The sequence below is a fragment of the Plectropomus leopardus genome, chromosome 6 (genome assembly GCF_026936395.1).
Source record: "Plectropomus leopardus strain MGB_pleo_1.0 chromosome 6, ASM2693639v1, whole genome shotgun sequence".
Taxonomy (NCBI): domain Eukaryota; kingdom Metazoa; phylum Chordata; class Actinopteri; order Perciformes; family Serranidae; genus Plectropomus; species Plectropomus leopardus.
The window spans coordinates 37,870,075-37,891,824 of NC_142181.1; the positions used below are offsets into that span (position 1 = coordinate 37,870,075).

Consider the following 21,750-nt stretch of genomic DNA (forward strand, 5'->3'; position numbering starts at 1 on the left):
GACTTCAACGCTCATGTTGGCAATCTGCGCACTTAGCATCAGGACACCCTAGGCCACAGCTCGATGATTGACTTTGTAGTTGTGTCGTCAGACTTGCGGCCGCATGCCTTGGACACTCGGGTGAAGAGAGAGGCGGAGCTGTCAACTGATCACCAGTGGGGGTGAGTTGGCTCCGATAGTGGGGGAGGACGCCGGTCAGACCTGGCAGACCCAAATGCATTGTGAGGGTCAGCTGGGAACGTCTGGCAGAGTCTCCTGTCAGAAGGAGGTTCAACTCCCACGTCCGGGAGAGCTTCAACCATGTCCCGGGGGAGGCGGGGGACATTAGGTTCGAGTGGGCCATGTTCTGTGTCTCCGTTGCTGAGGCAGCCGACTGGTGCTGTGGCTGTAAGGTGGATGGTGCCTGTTGGGGCGGCAACACCCAAACCCTTTGGTGGACACCTGCGGTGAGGGATCCAAGCGGAGTGCAGCTAAACCGAGGAGAAAACCTGGGTGTGGGAGGAGTTCGGTGAGGCCATGGAGAACGACTTCCAGACAGCTTCAAAAAGGTTCTGGACCACCATCCGGCGTCTCAGGAGGGGGAAGCATTGCTCTGTCAACACTGTGTATGGTGGGGACGGGGCACTGCTGATCTCGACTCGGGACATTGTGGATCGGTGGTAGGAATACTTCGAAGACCTCCTCAATCCCATTGACACACCTTCCAGTGAGGAAGCAGGGCCTGGGGACTCAGGGGTGGGCTCTTCCATCTCTTGGGCTGAGGTTGCCGAGGTGGTCAAAAACCTCCACGGTGGCAGGGCCCCGGGGGTGGATGAGGTCCGCCCGGAGTTCCTTAGGGCCTTGGATGTTGTGGGGCTGTCATGGTTGACATGACTCTGCAACATTGCGTGGACATTGGGGGCAGTGCCTCTGGACTGGCAGACCAGGCTGGTGGTCCCTCTTTTTAAGAAGGGGGACCGGAGGATGTGTTCCAACTATAGGGGGATCACACTCCTCAGTCTTCCTGGTAATGTCTATTCAGGGGTACTGGAGAGGAGGGTCCGCCGGACAATCAAACCCGGGATTAAGGAGGAGTAATGTGGTTTTTGTCCTGGTCGTGGAACTGTGGACCAGCTCTGGACCCTTGGCAGGATCCTTGAGGGTGCATGGGAGTTTGCCCAACCAGTCCACATGTGCTTTGTGGACTTGGAGAAGGCATTCAACCGTGACCCTCAGGGAGTCCTGCGGGGGCTGCTCCGGGAATATGGGGTATTGGACCCCCTGATATGGTCCGTCTATTCCCTGTTCGACCGGTGCCAGAGCTTGGTCCGCATTGCCGGCAGTAAGTCGGACTCGTTTGTGGTGAGGGTTGGACTCCGCCAGGGCTGCCCTTTGTCACCGATTCTGTTCATAATTTTTATGGACAGAATATCTAGGCATAGCCAGGGTGATGAGGGGGTCTGGTTTGGTGACCTCAGGATTGGGTTCCTGCTTTTTGCAGATGATGTGGTCCTGTTGGCTTCATCAGGCAGTGGCCTCCAGCTCTCGCCAGGATGAGAATCAGCACCTCCAAATCCAAGGCCATGGTTCTCAGCCCGAAAAGGGTGGAGTGCGCTCTCCAGGTCGGGGATGAGATCCTGCCCTAAGTGGAGGAGTTTAAGTACCTCGGGGTCTTGTTCACAAGTGAGGGAAAGATGGAGTGGAAGATCGACAGGCAGATCGGTGCAGCATCTGCAGTAATGTGGACTCTGCACCAATCTGTCGTGGTGAAGAGGGAGCTGAGCCGAAAGGCAAAGTTCTCGATTTACCGGCCAATCTTCGTTCCTACCCTCACCTATGGTCACAAGCTTTGGGTAGTGACCGAAAGAACAAGATCGCGGGTACAAGTGGCCGAAATGAGCTTCCTCTGTAGGGTGGCTGGGTTCTCCCTTAGAGATAGGGTGAGAAGCTTGGTCATCCGGGAGGAGCTTGGAGTAGAGCTGCTGCTCCTCCGCATTGAGAATAGCCAGATTAGGTGGCTCGGGCCTCCCAGACGCCTCCCTGGTGAGGTGTTCAGGGCACATCCCACCGGTAGGAGGCCCCGGGAAAGACCCAGGACATGCGGGAGAGACATAGTCCAGCTCTTCCCTCAGGAACAGTGGCCGGGGAGAGGGAAGTCTGGGCTTCCCTGCTTAGACTGCTGCTCCCGCGACCCAACTGTGGATAAGTGGAAGAAAATGAATGGATGAATGGATGGATTCATCATGGGCACATTTGAAGATTTTCCAGTTTCATGATCGTCAGATTTCACTCTGTTCACATTGACCTTGGAGGATGACTTTTTTTGTTTGTTTGTTGTCCGTTTTCTTTCTCAACAGGTGAAGGACCAAGAGTTCCCATACAGAAAGAACTTGGCTCGTGTGCTAATAGAAGTGGAGGATATAAATGACCATGTACCTATCTTTACCAGTGCTCTGTATGAAGGCTCAGTTTATGAGTCAGCAGCAGTGGGATCAGCTGTGGTCCAGGTGACTGCCCTGGACAAGGACAAAGGCGAAAATGCAGAGCTGCACTACTCCATTGAAGCAGGTAGGAACCTCTGACAGCTGATTATTTACTCTTTTATGGTAAAAGTGTTTCGTACAATTAGTTATTGTGCTCAAATAACTACCATGTTGATAAATTTGTTTTTTGATTCTCCAACAGGGAACAATGGAAATGCATTCCATGTTGAGCCAGTTCTGGGTATCATCACTGTTGCACGTGACCTGGACTTGTCCAGCATAGGCCATTATGTTCTAACCGTCAGAGTCACTGACAGCGGCTCCCCTCCCCTGTCCACCACTACTATTGTGCGTATTGCGGTCACTCTCTCTGACAATGCTGGCCCAAAGTTCCCTCAGCCTGAGTACCTGGCTGAAATCACAGAGAACGCTGTTGTTGGGACCTCCGTCACCACAGTCAGTGCAGTCAGCCAGTCCACCCTCACTTATGATATCAAGCTGGGCAACTCAGAGCGTGTTTTTCAGATAAATCAGTACAGTGGAGTAATTACTACTCAAAAGTCTTTAGACTATGAGACTGCAGCATCTTACACCTTGATAGTCCAGGCTGTCAACATGGCCGGCATGGCCTCCAATGCTACTCTGTTAATCCAGGTTGTGGATGAGAATGATAACCCACCAATTTTTCAGCAGCTTCACTATCATGGCAGCATCAGTGAAGCAGCACCAGTTAACAGTGTGGTCTTGAACTCAGATAATTCACCTCTTGTAATCAAGGCTACTGATGCTGACCGCAACCAAAATGCTCTGTTGGTCTACCAGATTGTTGAGGACACTGCAAAAATGTTCTTCACAGTAGACTCAGGAACTGGCTCCATCAGAACCATTGCTAATCTAGACCATGAGACATTTTCCACCTTCCACTTTCATGTTCATGTGAGGGACAATGGCAAACCACAGCTGACAGCAGACAGTCCAACTGAGGTCACAATACAAGTCATTGACACAAATGATTCACCACCTCACTTCACCCAGAATGCCTATGAAACAGTTTTGCTACTCCCTACCTATGTGGGAGTAGAAGTTTTGCAGGTTTCAGCTACAGACCCTGACAAAGATGCCACTACAGAGCTTACCTACTCTCTGACTGATGGAGTGCTGGAGCACTTTGCCATCAAACCTACTAGTGGAGTCATCACAGTCAAACACAACAACTTCTCTAAAGAACGTTTCCGCTTCAGTGTCAAAGTTTCAGATGGGAAATTCTCCAGCACAGCTTTGGTGACCATTCTTGTCCGAGAAGCTCTGGACTCTGGTCTCAGCTTCACTCATAGCCTTTACTCTTCATCTATTCAGGAGAATGTATCAAATATCACCAAAGTAGCTGTGGTCAATGCTGTTGGAAACCGTCTCAATGAACCCTTGAAGTACATCTTGTTGAATGCTGGCACACGCTTCAGAATACGTCCAACTTCTGGTGTAATCCAGACCACAGGTATACCCTTTGACAGAGAGGAGCAGGAGTTCTATGAACTGGTTGTTGAGGCAAGAAGGGAGCACGATCGTCTGCATGTGGCAAGAGTTATGGTTAGAGTTCAAGTTGAAGACATAAATGATAATGCCCCTGTGTTTGTTGGACTTCCTTATTATGCAGCTGTTCAAGTAGAAGCTGAGCCAGGATCACCCATTTTCAGGGTCATGGCAATAGACGGTGACAAAGGGATTAATGGAGAGGTGTCTTACTATCTCAAGGATGACCATGGTCACTTTGAGATCAACCAGCAGACAGGTGGTCTCAGCCTCAAGAGGGCTTTTGAGTCTGACTTGTCCAATATGGAATACCAGGTGGTGATATATGCCAGAGATGGTGGTTATCCTCCTCTCTCATCTACCATAGAGTTCCCTATCACGGTAGTCAACAAAGCCATGCCTGTCTTTGACAAATCATTTTATTCTGTTTCTGTGAGTGAGGATGTGGCTGTGCACACACCTATTCTTGGCATCAATGCCACTAGTCCTGAAGGTCAGAACATCATCTACACTATTGTCGATGGAGACCCATCTCTTCAGTTTGACATTGGTTTTGATACTGGAGTCATAAGTGTCATCCACTCTTTGGACTATGAAGCAGCACCATCCTACCATCTGACCATCAGAGCCACAGACTATCTGACTGGTGCCCGGGCTGAGGTTGATGTAGATGTAGCTGTCCAGGATGTTAATGATAACCCGCCTGTCTTCCAGAAAATGTCCTACAGAATTGTGTTGTCTGAAACAGCCATGATTGGAACTCCAGCACTTCAAGTTATTGCCACTGACAAAGACTCAGAGAAGAACAATCTTGTCCGCTACCAGATCTTCTCAGATGTGCATAACAGCACAGATTACTTCCACATTGATAGCAGCAGCGGATTAATCCTGACAGCACGTATGCTAGATCATGAACTTGTCCAGAAGTATGACTTCATTGTCAGGGCCACTGACAATGGCTTCCCTCCATCGAGTAATGAAGTATCAGTCACAGTTGTGGTGAATGACATGAACGACAATCCTCCAGTTTTCAACCAGCTACTATACGAGGCCTACGTGAATGAGTTGGCACCTAGGGGTCACTTTGTAACCTGTGTCCAGGCATCAGATGCTGACAGCTCGGATTTTGACAAGTTGGAATACAGCATTTTGTCGGGAAATGAAAGAATGAACTTTGTCATGGACAAAAAGACAGGAATTATCACATTGTCTGGCCACCGTAAGCAAAGAATGGAGCCTGTCTACAGCCTTAATGTTTCAGTGTCTGATGGGGTGTTCACCAGCACTGCGCAGGTTCATGTCAAGGTGTTGGGAGCCAACCTTTACAGTCCAGTGTTTGGACAAAATCTGTATGAGGCAGAGTTAAGAGAGAATTCTGCTGTGGGAACCAAAGTTATACAAGTAAGTGCTGTTGAAATAGTTTTTTTCATTTCTATAATTTCTGAGAAGTAAACTTGATACAATAGAACTGCAATCATACAATAATCATGTTTGTATTGACTAACACATTGTTTCATTTCAGATAAAAGCAACAGATGCAGACCCTGGAGTGTTCGGGCACATTACTTATTCTTTTGTTAATGATGTGGGCAAGGACCAATTTAGCATTGATGCAAATGGTCAGATCACCACTGTGGAAAAGCTTGATCGTGAGGACCCAGCCAATAAGGACATTACTCTGACAGTGGCAGCCCAGGACTCGGGTGGACGTGTCTCTTACTGTATAGTGCAAGTTACTCTGTTGGATGATAATGATAATGTACCTTGCTTCCGTGCCACAGAGTACCGAGCTTCAGTCAAATCTGATGTTGCTAAAGGTTTTTTGGTGACACAGATTCAAGCTCATGATCCTGATGATGGTACTAATGCAAAAGTGACATATTCACTTTACAGTGAAGCACATGTCCCTGTGGTGGACATTTTGGAGATAGACCCAGATAATGGTTGGATGGTGACGAAAGGCAGCTTCAGCCACTTGAGGAACTCTGTATTATCTTTTTTTGTAAAGGCTGTGGATGGGGGAAATCCAGTCCGGCACTCTCTAGTATCAGTCTACATCCATGTTCTTTCCCCAGATGCCTTCATTCCTTCCTTTAGCCAACATCAATACTTATTCAGCGTGCCAGAGGACACCCCCATAGGTTCAGCCATTGGGACAGTGCGCCTCAACCCTTCTCCTGGTTATGCCTCGATCTTTGCTACCTTTGCTCTGGTTAATGGAGAGACTGGAGAAAACAACCAAGATGGGTTTTTCATAGTAGAAAAGGATACAGGTGTGATTAAGCTTGAAAAGCCTTTGGACCATGATGTGATAAAAGGATACCACTTCAAAGTCACTACCACTGTACAACAGGCTAAACTAGATTCTGTGACTTCTGTGGAAGTAGAAGTCAAAGTGTTAGATCTGAATGACAACAAACCAGCATTTGAGGCCAACTCTTATGAGGCCACAGTTATGGAGGGAATGTCAGTTGGAACCAGAATTATTCAAGTCCAAGCACTTGACCCAGACTCAGGGGCCAATGGCCAGGTAACATACAGTCTGGGCACATTAATCCAGTCAGAAGGGGATTCAGACACCTTGGTTGAGACCTTTAGCATTGACAGCAACACAGGTTGGATATCCACATGCAAGGACCTAGACCATGAGACCAATCCATCCTACACATTCACAGTGGTGGCCTCAGACCTTGGGGAGACTGTGTCTCTTTCCAGTACCACCACTGTGACCGTGGCAGTGTCGGACATTAATGACAACCCCCCCAGGTTCCTGGAGCAACTCTACTTCGGTTCAGTTCAGGAGAGTGACCCACCGGGTGAGGTGGTGGCTGTGCTGAACACAAGAGATGATGACAGCTCTGTCGTTAACCGTCAAGTCAGCTACCATATCACTGGTGAGTACCTCTGTCATTACATTGCAACTGTAGCGCAGACAAGAAGGTTAATGTTGGGTGATTCTTCAGAACCCTGGATAATGTCCAATTAGGTTTTTCTTTTATATGTAATGCCAGTGTTTCTTTACTTCTTGCTTACCACAATATTTTTGTGTGACAGTTTAATATACTTAATGGTAGAGTTACATTGGGGAAATATTGACATTTTTTCATATAAACTTAAGTTATGGTTAAGGGTGGGCAACTAAAACTGTTGGTTGTTCTTAGGAAAAGGTTGAAGCTGTAGTTAATAAAAAGGTGAATGTTAATTGTAGGTGTATAATGGGATGCAAACCCTGGTGACCTGCATGAAAATAAGATACTATTTGCTCATCCTCCACCCTGACTTCCACAGTCTAAAGTCGTATCTTCATATGTGTATATATGGAGAGAGGGCACACAACATTCAGGGCACACAAGGTTCAGAAATGGCCAATATGGACTGAATTCTTATGGATACTGTGCTGTATAATCTGGCCTATCTGTCTGCAATCATAAATGGCTGAAAACCACTGTAATCATAGTAGTGGAAGTAGTATTTCTAGCAGCAGCAGTATCAGTAGCACTAGAAGTAGTTACAGTGGTAGCAGCAGCAGTAGTAGTAATTGTACAAGTAGCAACAGCCAAAGCCAGGCAGCAGTAGAAACAATAGTATTAGAAGTAGCAGCAGTAGCAGTAGTAGAGGCAGTAGTCATAGTGTAGTAGTAATAGCAGCAGTAGTAGTAGAAGCAGCAGCAGTAGTAGTAGCAGAAGTAGCAACAGCGGTAGTAGTAGAGGCAGTACTCATAATGTATTAGTAGAGGCAGTAGTAGCATCAGTAGTAGTAGTAGAGGCAGTAGTCATAGTGTAGTAGTAGTAGTAGTAGCAGCAGTGGCAGCACTAGAAGTAGCAGCAGTATTAGTAATAGATGAAGTAGCTATAGTGTAGTAGTAGAGGCAGCAGGAGCAGTAGTAGCACTAGAAGTAGTAGCAGGAGTAGTAGTAGAGGCAGTGCTCATAGTGTAGTAATAGAGGCAGTAATAGCTGCAGAAGTAGCAGCAGTAATAGTAGAGAGGCAGAAGTCATAGTGTATTAGTAGAGGCAGCAGTAGCAGCGGCAGTGGTACTAGAAGTAGCATCAGTAGTTGTAGTAGAGACAATAGTGTAATAGTTGAGGCAGCAGTAGTAGCAGGAGTATTACTAGAAGTAGCGGCAGTAGTAGTAGAGAAGCAGTAGTAATAGTACTAGAAGTAGCAGCAGTAGTAGTAGTAGTAGTAGTAGTGGTAGAGATAGTAGTCATAGTGTAGTAGTAGAGGCAGCAGTAGCAGCAGTAGTAGTACTACAAGTAGCAGCAGTAGCAGTAGTAGCAGTAGTAGTAGTAGTAGATACAGTAGTTATAGTGTAATAGTAGAGGCATTAGTAGCAGCAGTACTGGTAAACGTATGTCAACGTGTATCAAACATGTGACCATTGGCCTCCCAAGGTAGTCACTAATTTGCTCTGTTAAACATGTTGGAAAAAAACTTAACATTTTAAAAAGTATAACTGCTGGACAACAGGTGAAAACAAGTACATATGAACTTAAGGGAGCTGAACATTATGGCATTTGAATGTTTCTGTAGCTCAAAGCATGCTGAATTGACCCAAAGATATACAGAATCAGAACAATAAACAACAATAGTAGGCATGATTCAATACAGAATTCCCACATTTTCTATGGTTGCCTCTATGCATGCTAGGATTCTGTTTGACTGAGAAACAGGCATTGACAAGATAATATTTTCACAGTATAACAGAATTCAGCAGCTTGGACATTTACCCAGTTTTATTTTTACATTTACCCAGTAGTTTTCCAGAGGTCAAAGAAGTTACTTATAGTTATAATTAATTTAAGAACTGTTTTGATGAAAGCTGCTGTGAACGTGATGAATTTTAATCTTTTGCCTCTTGAATAGATGATCATACAGTAGTCTTGATACTAGTCTAAAAAGCCACTGTGTGGTTTACCCAGGGAAATCAGTGGGACTTTAGTGTTATAACCTCTTTTTATATGACATGACAAAGAAACGCTCAAGGCACAGATACATTTATCGAGGGTGGGGGGCATTAAAGAATAAAAAAGAGGAAGGGAAAGCAAGGTGAATGCTGAAATTGCATTAATAATTTGGACAGTGATCAAAGGACTGGCTCTGGTGGTTTGCTGCATGCTCATTGACACGCCAGAAGGTTATAATGAAGTTAGGACTTCCCAGGAGACTGAGGCTGAGGACAAGTATGCCAACGAGAGATAGAGAGCTAATGAAGGACTTTAAATAGGATAGAAATTCCCTTAATGGTTGTCTAATGAGTATCAGCCAGACAGCTAAAGTGAATGACAGATATGTGAGTGACGTGACCTTATAATTGACAGCTCAGCCGAAGGAGGCAGGGCGGAATGAGTTGTTGCTACAGTGTAGGGAGAAAAAGGAGAAAAGATATAGCTAACTGAAATGTCTGCAAAGGTAAGCAAATGAGCTGCTGAAATACTGACAGATGTGACCTTTCTCACTTCAAAGAGAGAAACACTTGATGTTACTCAATATAAAAGTGCGAAAGCAAATCCAGAGAAAACACAGAGAAACATACAATTTTGATGTGAAAAGACTGTCTCTAGCGGAATGGGAGATATTTGATTTTATTTTTACAATCACCTGCTCAGTTTTCACAGTGTGATGTTTTGTCTGGATATTTCATAGGTTCAGCAATTTTTTTTGTGATTCTACGCCTTTGTGGAAATCAAGATTTCTCTTTAGAAGCTAATGTTATTCTGATTTTGATTATTTTGTCGAGATTTTATTTGTTGTTGTTTTTCTTGTAAATTATTTCCATATCTTTGAGCCAAGATAGATTTTATTTATAAAAGGAGGAGGACAGGCCGAAATTTAGACCTCATTTCCGCGTTGTACTAACTTGTGAACCGTATCATGATGTGTTGCATTTATGAGTTGCAACAACTTAACAAAATTATGTAAATATAACTAAAACAATGTAAAAGAGAGAAAGTAATCCCATTTTTAGTGTTGATCCTATTGATTGCTAAGATTTGGATTTGGTATTGATTTGCCCATTACTAATTTCAACTTGTTTAGGAATTTATTTTCCCGAAGAATATGGTCACACTATACAGAAGTCATCAAGCTGCATTCACACCTAATTGGGCGCTAAGGTGAAAATGCTTGTCCTCCCATCCTTCTGAATGTGGGTCGTGGATCTATGTTGTGGCAGTGGGGGGGGTCAGGGGATGCCAGTACATAAAATCACACAGGCTGGCCGCAAAAAATTGAAACAGAATCAACTTTCAGAGAAACACATCAAGACATCACTCTGTGGTGGCCAGTCAGATCAGATGCCCACAGTCCACAGGAACATGTAATACAGTTTATTGCTATCATTGAATATTATGATGAGTAAGAGTATGAGTAAGTATGTGGTATGTAGTAACAGCTCATGTGTAAGGAGAGCACTTGCTTTTTTCATGTGTTAGCATGTTTGTTTTCTGTGGCAGTGAAGATACTACACTGATGATAATGAAAAGAAAACAGATCTTTTAGGTCAATAGTGCAATCCTGCCACGTGAGAAAAGGAATCATTATCAGGTAATAACGTGAAAAGCTTCTTGTTACCCCAAGATGTTTCTGTTTTAACTTTTGTCATTCTGTCAAACAAACTTATCACATCATCGCAAGGAAGGTTTCTTGTTCTGAAGGTTGTACGATGCAGTAACTTGAAAATATCTCGTTATAACATTAAAATATCTCATTAAAACGCAAAAATATCTTTTTAAAACATAAAAATTCTCATTTGATATCAAGAAACTGTGACGTTAATACCTGATGCTTATGAGTTCTTTTTTTGTTTTGTTTTGTTTTTTGCTTTGTTTTTTCTTGGCGTGGCAGTACTACTGTTCCTTACAACATAAAAACACCCAAACAAATCCTCGGTCCCTTAGATGGGAGGACTGGCTTTCTATAGTAAGTCTCTATTCTCCACTCCCCCACAAGTGGACTGGTTGAGTGAAACTCCCACACCACCACACAAACCTCTAACTGATCACCACAATGCCTGATTAAGTGTTAATGCAGTCTACGCTTGGCTGAAATTTGATCATTGTGACAACCAAAAAGCCGTTTACATGGAGGTGGTTCTTGCGTGAAAGGTTAAACTTTTGTTGCTGTTTGGCCTTTTGTTCACATGACAACAGCTTTTTGGGGCCTAAAAATGCAACTTTTTGAAATTGAGTTCCAGAGTGAATTCTTTTGAAAACGCAACCCCTTCTGTCTCCATGTGAACTGTCAAAGCGCGGATCCTGGGAGAATGGTGACATCACAGCCGCACTTCAGGCATGCGTGTGGTGTTCTTCTATGGTTTGTCATTACAAAATTACATTGCCAACCACAAGCCTGGTGTGCACACTACAGTGTTTTCCGTTGTTTTTGCAGATCTGTGTACACAAGGATCGTTTTCACAGTTTTATCACATGTACATAAATACATAAATAATTAAATTCTTACCTACGTGTGTGTGTGTGTGTGTGTGTGTGTGTGTAGCCTAATGTCTTACTGAAGGTTTCAAAAGAGAAAATTGTCAACATGGCAGCTCACTGGCTAGGCTGATTGCCTTTGTGACTAATTCTTTTTTTTCTTGTGGATTGATAATATTGAAAAATTCACATGTAAAGTTTCTATTTTCAAACCATTCTTGACTGTTAGTCAATTTTATTTGGTAACTGTCACTGTCAGTGTTATTTTTAAAACAGTGTTTTATCCGCACTTCAGTGATTTATTGTCTCCCCGTACACACTGTAGGCAAGACTTTCTTCCACCCATCAGTCTGTAAACAAGGACAGAACTGAAGATCTGTGGGTGGAGGATTGTGCTTCTGCAACATGACAGTCCAGTTAAATGGGTCAGCAGCCACCCAGTGCTCTCATAAATTCTCAGTATTATGGCCCAACCTTTATCCACTGCTGCAACATTAATTTCCCTGTAGTGTCCACATAAAGGAGCCATTTACAGTAATTACAAAACAGTATCCTCCACGGGTGCAGTGGGTCAAGAAATTGTCTTGATGGTAAATTTATGCAGCTCAATATATGTTTTGTGTGCAGCCGTTTGCCCTAATTCACCTGTAGCTGGAGAGAGTCAAAGACACATCATACAGTAACACAGAGGGGTGGGCTGGAGTCACATGACCAGTACATGAGTCAGATGTAAATGAATCTGATGACTTTAGACAAATGTGACATTGAATGTAATGTAACATTGAAAAGAATCCATCTTGACTTGACTAATCAGCAATGACTTACCAATGACCAATGACACGTAACTTCACATGGATCAAAGCCTGCCAACATGGAAGCACCTGATATCCTCACCAACGCCTACGATTAAATCTAAAAAGTGCGCAGTAAATCACCTCTCAACATTAATCTGACAGCAGCCAGTAATGTAAAAATAGTTCAAACTTCAGATGATCGCATTCAGATATAAAGACTTTGAGATGGCAACATGCGGAACATTAAGCCCAGGACTGATTCTAACTGTTAAATGAATGAATCTTTATTTCAATCATGTAAAAAAACACACACAAATAAAGGCAAACATGCTTTACGGCCAAGTGCAATGAACAGAAACAAAGGATAAAAAAGAAGGCCTATACAAAACCAATATATCAATCCCAATTAACAGATACTCAACCACTTCATTACCACATGTTCAAAAAGGAGTAGGAGGAAATACGCACTTATTTATTCTACCCCGATATAAACAACTTTCCAAATATTATCCAACCTGCTACTAAACTGTTTCAGGAATACCACACCAAGACTCACCAGATAAGATAGATTTTTAAAGTTTTCAAGTTTATGTAAAATTACTACATTACTACATTTAATTTAGTATGCTGTTACTCTCATTTTTAACATTTAAAATGCCAATAAATTTGGTGAGAGACACACAATGACTTGTTTGAAGGTTGATACCTCGGTGCCTCTCTATCTCAAACTCCGATCAAGGTAGTGCTGATCAAATATGAAATATGAATTATGTTTCTGTGTTGTCTATCTTGGCTGAAATTATTTTCAGAAATGTGTATTAACTTCCTGTTTAACTGTATTACCAGCAGTTGTTTATTACCAGCTTGTCGCCATATTGTTCTTGAATGAGAAACTCACTTCACGTCACCCACCAGTGGGAGCTTTATTGGTCAGGCACAGTGCAGTGCATTGTGGTAGTTGTAGATTTTCCACCTATTGAAAAGTCACAAAAGTCACAGCCCTTTTTCTCTATTTTTATTCTGGTCTTGAATCACAAATTTCAAAAGTATTTGCAACTCCCTCCTGCCAGATTTTAGGAAAAGACCATCTTTCCTGCACTGTATACCTCTTAAAGACTAGAAACACACAAAGTTTGAGACTTGGACCTGACTTTGGACTTGTTGGTCTTCTGTTTGGACTCGGGACTTATTCGCCAATACTTCAGCCAAGATTTTTGAGACTTGAGACAAAGCAATTTTCCTTCTTCTGCAAACAAATGAAATATGTCATATTTCCACTCTTCCCAGGTGGCACCATGCTCAATCAATTTTTATGCGTTACATTAACACACAGGACTGCACTTTCTCTGTTTACACTGCACACTGTAGGTTAATTTATTTAGACTGAGGATAATTACACTGCAACTCCAACATCTGCACAGTTGTACAGTCTCTCCATTGCACGTTTTATACATACATTTTGTGTTCTTTATATTCTGTTTTTTCATTTTATATTTTTAAATTACTTCTATACTTTTTTATCTTATGTCTTATTCTATTTAAATGTACTATTTTTATTCTTCCTTTATGTTAATAATTTTGCACCAAAACACCAAGTCAAATCCTCATATATGTAAAAGTACTTGGCAATAAAACCAGATTCTGATTCATGATGTTTTACAGACGTGGGTTTTGGTCTTACATGCACAAACTATATGCAGGCCTACATGTCTTATATGTTGTTTGTAACTGATCCTGTGTGTCTGTCTGTTTGTGTGTTGTCCAGGTGGGAATTATCGTGGTGTGTTTGCACTGGGTCTGGTTCAGGGGGAATGGAAGATGTACGTGAAGTGGCCGCTGGACAGGGAGGAGCGCAACCTCTACATCATCAATGTCACAGCTAGCGATGGACTCTTTGTTACCCAGGCAACAGTTGAGGTGACAGTCATAGACACCAATGACAACAGCCCTGTCTGTGACCAGGTGAGGAACAAAAGTGCATGTTGCTCTTTTTAAAGGACAGATGCAACCACAGTAACACTGTCAGTGGCACATAGCAGTTAGTTTTAGATGTTCCATCTGCCTTTTATATTCATTTAACTTAGCAAACTCTCATCACAGAGCCTCACAGGAATTTTTATCCCTTGAAACTGTCTAATATCTACAATTGTACTACAGTTCCCCCCAAAAATTCCCCTAAATTACACAAAAGCATTTTTTTACAATGTAAGAGTTGTAGTATGACTGAGGTGAGACCTGTAGTGGTTTTCGTGAATTCCATGAGCATACTCTGAATAACATTGAAGATAGTCAGTATTATTTCCAATAATGATTTCCCGAAATTACACAAAAGTATATTTTTCCAAACTAAGTGCTGACTCATGACCACAGAGCACAGTTATGTTGTTAAGTAAAAGTCATGACACTACACTGCACAGCACTGACGTTACCTATAAAAATTCCCTGTATACATTCGAAGGCAGATTTTCCTGTAGCTGTAGCGTAATAACTGGTAGACCACTGATGTATTAGGTAAATTTGGAGCTAATACACCTTATAAAAGTTTTAGTTATTTAATGTTTTTGCCCTATGGTGTTGCACTTTGTAGATGGTCCCGAAGCAGTAGTCTGACAGCCTGCAACGCATTAAGACCAGTGTAAATTGTCCTGCTTGGAGGACAGCTACTTTGGATGAAAATGAGGGTGTAGCTCGTTTTCAGAAAAACTGCAATAAGAATGAGGCATTGTTTGTGTTATGACAACATTTAGTTCATGAGTTATTGATCCCCAAAGATTGAATCTGTCAGTATCTTTGCAACTTTACCTGAGCTCAGCGGCTCCTAGTTGGCCACCGTACTAAAATGAATACAGACCATTGCTGTAAAAGAGGTTAATGCTCACTCAGTTTTCCCTGAATAAACAATGATTTGAATAAACTGTAAATGACATTGTGAAAATGTCATCATCTTTTCATAGAGTCATTTCTTTCTTTATTTCTGTGCTATACGCGTGTGTAAACTATGTGTCTGCAGGCTGTGTACACTGCCTACATTCCAGAGGACCTCCCAGCAAACAGTGTGCTGCTGAGGGTTGGAGCAACAGATGCAGATGTGGGCATCAGCGCCTGGATCCAGTACTCCTTACATGGTCCTGGATCGCAGGACTTCAGCATGGACCCCAACACCGGTATGAACACAGTGTGGCTTTTAAAACATACATTTTCTCTTGAAACTTGCATAAATTGCAGCTAAACTCAATCCAACCTGGAGTGGAATGCAGCAATGAAACACATTGGACACACAGTTGTTCCTGTTGATGACACACTCTCATGGCCCGGGTATGGCTCCAGCTCATAATGTTGTTTTTCTAACCTGTCCAGGTGAGATCAAGTCATCTGTGGTTCTCGACCATGAGACGACACCCTACTATCGTCTCATTGCCCAGGCAACTGATGGAGGTGGGCGATGGTGTCGTGCTGAGGTGCAGCTAACAGTTACTGACGTGAATGACAACCCGCCCATCTTCACCCTGTCACAGTACACCGCCAGCGTCTACGAAGACACCGCCACCAAAGCCCTGCTAACTCGGATCCAGGCCATAGACCCTGATGAAGGTGATAGTACTACTTCTATTACAGCTACTACTACTACTGCATGTAGTGCTTAGAATGCTTCTTTACTATCTTTCATTTTAATAGCTACATAAAATCCCAGGTGCATTCATTTAGTACAACAACAGAGAAATGTTGCAATTCAAAAGTGGTATAGAGTAAAGAGTAAACAGAACAAAAATAAGGGGGAAAAATGAGTGAAAATTGCAATTACAAATGAAAAATTAGAACTGCAATCAATTATAACTCAGTAAAATTTACAAATGGGACAATAAGGACAAGGGACAGACACAATGTGAAGAATGAAAAAAACAACTTAAGCGAGAAGTTAGAGAAAGCATACTTTACATACTACTTTCTTACCTCAACACACCCGGCCAGTCACTGGATAACTGGACTTATTAATGGTTTTTCAAAAACGTATGAGGAGTTGAATGGAGCAATCAATGGACAACATCAGTAGATAATTGACAAGCACTTGAGGCACACTAAGACCTTTAGGCCATGTTTAGACGAGAATGGCCGTATTAAAAACGGAAAAGTCTTTCCTTTGCATTTAAAAAAAAGAAAGCATTCACATAATGTTGTGAAAACTATCCTCTTGTACAGGGATCCACAATAACAACTGAGAACACTGTAGTATGCATGCCAGGTATGCATGTTGGCAGTGTAACTTTGAAATGACACACCATAGAAGAAGAACACGCACATGCAGGAACGTGGCCGTGACGTCACCATTCTCACGGCATCTGTGCATTGCCAGTTTACATGACAACAGAGGAGGGTGGCGTGTGAACAAAAGGCCGAACCACAACAAAAAGTTTAACGTTTCATGCATAACCATGGTCGTGTAAACAGCTCCTTAAACCTCTAATGAGTACCTGTTGTTGTTCTCACACACTGTTAATATTTATATCCTAAATAGCAAAGCACCAGAATTTCAATGTAACCCACATAAACCTGCGACCATAGCAGTCGCAGGTATGATTCTGACCTCGGCCCGTTGCTGCATGTCATCCCCTCTCTCTCCCCCTTTCTCACTATATCTATCCTATCACCAATTACGGCAAAAAGCCAAAAAAAAAAAACCTTTACGTTAAGTACATTACTTTTTGTTAGGTACATAACGGGAAGACTTAACACCAGGATTCTTTTCCTCAACATAAACTTACTAATAATAGTGTTAATTTGTTTCGCGCAAATTGTCGTACTAACCATTGTTCTGTCTGATCCTTTTTGTAAAATCTCTTATGAAGTGTTGCATGTTACGTTGATCTGAAACTCCTGTCCTGGTTTTGTAGCAGGTCTGGGACGTATGGTGGTCTACTCCCTGGCTGACTCTGCAGGAGGGTCTTTCTCTATTGATAAGTCCTCAGGCATCGTGGTCCTGGAACGTGTTCTCGACCGCGAGGTCCAGCCAGCTTATCAGATAACTGTCCATGCGTCTGACCAGGGTTCCCCGCTACCCCTCTTCTCGTTGGTCAATGTTACTATCACTGTGCTGGACATCAACGACAACCCGCCGGTGTTTGAGCGCCGTGATCAGCTCGCGACAGTGCCGGAGGATGTTGGAGTGGGCACAGAGGTTCTGAGAGTTTACGCCGCCAGCAAGGACATCGGGACCAATGCTGAGATTACTTACAGCATCAGATCAGGCAACGAGCACGGGAAGTTCCACATCCACCCACTGACTGGTGAGTGTGCTAACCATCTACTGGTAATACTTCATTTATACATGCTTAATATAGAGTAAAACTTCAATTAAGAGCACAGGCTATAATTCGCTTAAAATATATAACTATCTATCTAACATTTGGGACAGGCCTTTATATGTGACTAGCTTTTAATTCCTTTCACACAAAACTGTTGCTCAGCAAAGATGAAAATACAATCAAAATATTTATATAACCCTTTAAAACCTGGGTGAATTGGCTTTATTTTATCCAAAAACACTGGAAAAAATAATGCCAACAAGCCATACCAACAAGAGTAAGCACTGTTCGAAGAATATGAGCGGTGAACACAGAAATAATAATACTGGTAAAAGAATTAAACATGATCGGGGCAGAATAAAGAATAAAACATGAAAAGATTGAATAAAATACAAACTAATGTAGTTGAAGTAAGAAAGACAAATTAAAATAGGAACAGAAATAAATTAATATTGTAGTTAAAAAATGGGTTTTAAGAAGTGATTTAAAAGAAGTCACTGATTCTGCCAGCCTTATCTCCTCAGGCAGGTCGTTCCAAAGCCGAGGGGCCCTGATGGCAAAAGCACGGTCACCTTTAGTTTTAAGCCTCAACTTTGGAACAACCAGAGGGGCCCCACCTGAGGATCTAAGGCTGTGAACCTACTCATAAAGGGTCATCATTTCAGATATGTAACTTGGGGCCAGACGAGCTTTAAAAACAATAGGTAAAATCTTAAAATCAATTCTAAAATTAACAGGGAGCCAGTGGGAGGAAGCAAGGATTGGGGTGATGTGATGTCATCTGTTAAAACCTGTGAGAAGCCTAGCTGCTGCATTCTGAACTAGATGGAGGCAGGAGAATGATTTTATGATTAATACCGAAGAGGAGGGAGTTACAGTCTGGAAACGATGAATGTATGGATAACTTTTTCTAGGTCTGACTGTGATAGCATTGACTTAATTCTGGAGATGAATCTTTATTGGAGGAAGCAGGACTGAACAACTTTTTTTATATGAGGTTGAAAGGTCAGATCTGAATCAAATATTACACCAAGGTTTCTGGCAGTGGGCTTGAGATTTGTGGAAAGGGGACCAAGGCATTCACAATGTGGTTGGAAGGGTTTGGGGGTGAGAACAAAATGACTTCTGATTTTGAGTTATTGAGTTGCGGGTTATTTAGAGTCATCCAACAGCTGACATCGTTAAGGCAGTCTAAGACAACAGCTAGGCTTCTCAGGTCATCTGGTCTCAGCGGGGGGTATATCTGTGTGTTGTCTGCGTAGCAATGAAAGGAAATGTGATTCTGGATTAATTTGCCGAGTGGGAGCATGTAAATTGAAAATAACATTGGACCTAAAATTGAACCTTGAGGCACACAACAGGTAATGGGAGTAGAAGAGGAGGAGTGATTACCTATGGTGACTGAGTAGGTTCTTGCTAAAAGGTAAGAATAAAACCACCCAAGTGTGGTATCTTTAATACCAACCCAGGTCTCAAGGCCATCGATTAAAATAGCATGGTCTACCATGTTGAAGGCTGCACTTAGATCTAAAAGAATTAAAATTGCACTTTCCCCTCTGCCAGCAGCTAAAAGAATATCGTTAGTAACTTTTAGGAGGGCAGTTTCAGTGCTTTGTAAAGCTCTAAACCCAGACTGAAACTTCTCAAAAATTTTGTTATTACACATAAAAGCTAAAAGTTAGGTAGCAACCACTTTTTCTAAAACTTTAGATAAAAACGGGAGTTTAGAAATTGGCCTAAAATTGCTAAAAACAGAGGGGTCAAGGTTGGGTTTCTTTAAAAGAGGTTGGAACATAGAATGTTTAAAAGAAGATGGGAAAATACCTTCTGCTAAGAATCTGTTAACAATTGATAAAATGTTTGGCCCATCAGTGTTTAAACCTCTTTCAGAAATTTAGTGGGAATAAAATCATGGCTGCACATGGTTGGTTTCATTTGAGAGATGATTTTGGATAAAACATATAAAGAAACTGGTCTAAAATTGCTAAAATTAATAAAAACGCCCCTACTGGCATGTAAAGTACGGTCTGGGGTGTTATTTGTTGCCTTATATACATAACCCTGCTATTAAAAAACTGCAAAAACGTCTCACACATTTCTGGATAGGCATCGATAAAATTATGGGGAAAAGGGATAGTGACTGATTCAATTACTTTAAATATAATTGTGGGGTTGGAATGATTTGATAAAATTAAATTTGAAAAGAATAATGCTCTAGTGTCTTTAACAAATGCCCCAGCTTCCATCTGTGCGCCCTGGGCATGTTGGTCTTAAATTAAGGTGTGGTCAGGCGCACTGCTGGCAGATTGCTTCTTTGAGGCAACAGAAAGCAAATGCCCCATTGACCAAATAAAAGCTGGTCTAAAGTCAAAGTTGCAGTCTGTTTCCTGCTTTTTAAAGGGTGCATTATTCAGATAGCAAGATGTACCTGCATACAGTTCAGATGTTTGGATAAGTCAGGTGGAACATAACGATACAGTCCTCAAAGTCCCAGCATTCTTTGTGGCATGTTGTGTGTTGCACAACATTGATACGCCTCATGGATGTCTCTTGGACATAGATGAGGAAGCCTTACAAGACGCGGGAAGGCGTGAGGCCGAACTGCCTGTGCCAATGCCAGTTAACCCAAATATGCCAGCAGCAACACACACACTGAGAGATCAGCTCCTCCCATTTCTGCTTGATTTTTACACTGAGTGGCGAGCTTTGTTTACCCCTCCTCCTCACATCACTGTACACTTTTCTGAATTGTAAGGCCACTCTGTAGGTTCTAAAAATGATGGAACCTACACCTCCACATTCTCTCATGTCTGCTTGACCTCTGCTGCTGGTTTGGGTGGATATCTGCTGCTTCCGCAAATTATCTGCTCATGCGTCTTCACCTCGCACACAAGCAGATCGGTTTCTTCAGCAGAACACCTCTCATATCTGTTATTCGCCTTTTAGATCGCAATCCGCCAATTCCTGGCACACCTGGCTTTTAAAGGAAATGGGAGCTTACACACAGATTGGTTCATTCATGCTCCGCCAGAACACACCCATGACTAATTCAGAGTCTACAACAACCTCTCTGAGCCCTGCCCCACCCCTGGCACCCAGATTATCTGCCGTTTAACTAGCAAAATGGATTTTGGCACGCCCTAAACACATTTGCGCCATGCGCTTTAGACCATGCACTATAGATCGTCTAAATAAGGCCCTTAGAGTTAGATCTTTATTTCGAACATGCCAAATAAACAAGGAGAATAAAATACAATATAAGCAAGAAAAACAACATCAGAATGCTGATTGGACATATTCAGTAAACAAATAAAATTATTTCATGTCCGAAAATCACAAAATCACAAAAACAGCCTACCTGTCTTGCATCATATCTTTCTGTGCCCATTTCCCTCTCTGTTCTACCAGCTCATATCCCTTCAATATATTGTTTTTGAAAAAATGCTTAAATTTGTTAAATGTTCTACATGTTTTAAGCTGTTCCCTAAATGAACCCCTTTAACTGTAATACAATGATATTTTGCATTAGTTCTCACTAACTTCTCGTACACACAAATTCCTCACAAATTATATTAACTTTTTTTCATTTGAAACAAAATTAGGATATTATTAGGTAGTAGATGATTTTTTTGCTCTGTACATTATTTGAACTGTTTTAGAATCAATCAGATCTTTGAATTTAAGTGATTTTATTTTGATAAAGAGTCTTTTTGTTGTTCCCCTGTACGTAGTTTTGTTAACAATTCTTATATATTTTCTGTTTCTGTATTTAATTGAATATAAATAAAAAATAATTAGCAAATCATTGTATTCTATCTTTTTTTTTTTTTTACATTTTACACAGCGTGCCCACTCTTTTAGAATCAGTGTTAGGGTTATAGGGTATATGAATGGTTCAGAAAGGCTCAGTAATCCTCCTAAAACAGCTGGGCAGTGTAGTGTCTAGCAAACATAACTCAAACAGGAGAAAATAATGCATTTGTTGTGGACTATTTTTAGTGGTGTATTAATCGGCATTGGACGCTTTAGTCAGTATGTGTGGCAGCAGGGTGGTGTGTCTGGGAGTCAAATAATGACAATGATGGAGCTTGAAGGCACAGAGGAAGAAGATACTTGCTTTTGATACACACACATACACTTGTTGGTTGGTTTGGCTCTTTTTGTTAACAATGATAAAAATATAAATATAAAAATAAAAATATACAGTGGATGATTACCAGAACTTTAACTCCTTA

The 21,750-nt window shown here is 42.1% G+C and overlaps 1 protein-coding gene across 8 annotated transcripts in view; it reads left to right on the forward strand.

Moving 5' to 3' along the window:
• The window catches only part of LOC121942862 (protocadherin Fat 3-like), a 297,480-nt gene that overhangs the window by 222,741 nt on the left and 52,989 nt on the right, over positions 1–21,750 (forward strand). For 5 of the 8 annotated variants that reach the window (XM_088079386.1, XM_088079389.1, XM_088079392.1 and 2 more), the window contains 7 exons: positions 2,337–2,547; positions 2,665–5,393; positions 5,515–6,886; positions 13,981–14,177; positions 15,226–15,379; positions 15,573–15,806; positions 17,105–17,497. In XM_088079386.1, coding sequence (XP_087935512.1) covers positions 2,337–2,547; positions 2,665–5,393; positions 5,515–6,886; positions 13,981–14,177; positions 15,226–15,379; positions 15,573–15,806; positions 17,105–17,497 — 5,290 coding nt within the window. The remainder of the gene's footprint in view (positions 1–2,336; positions 2,548–2,664; positions 5,394–5,514; positions 6,887–13,980; positions 14,178–15,225; positions 15,380–15,572; positions 15,807–17,104; positions 17,498–21,750) is intronic. The other 3 variants (XM_088079388.1, XM_088079391.1, XM_088079393.1) reach the window with 1 other exon arrangement.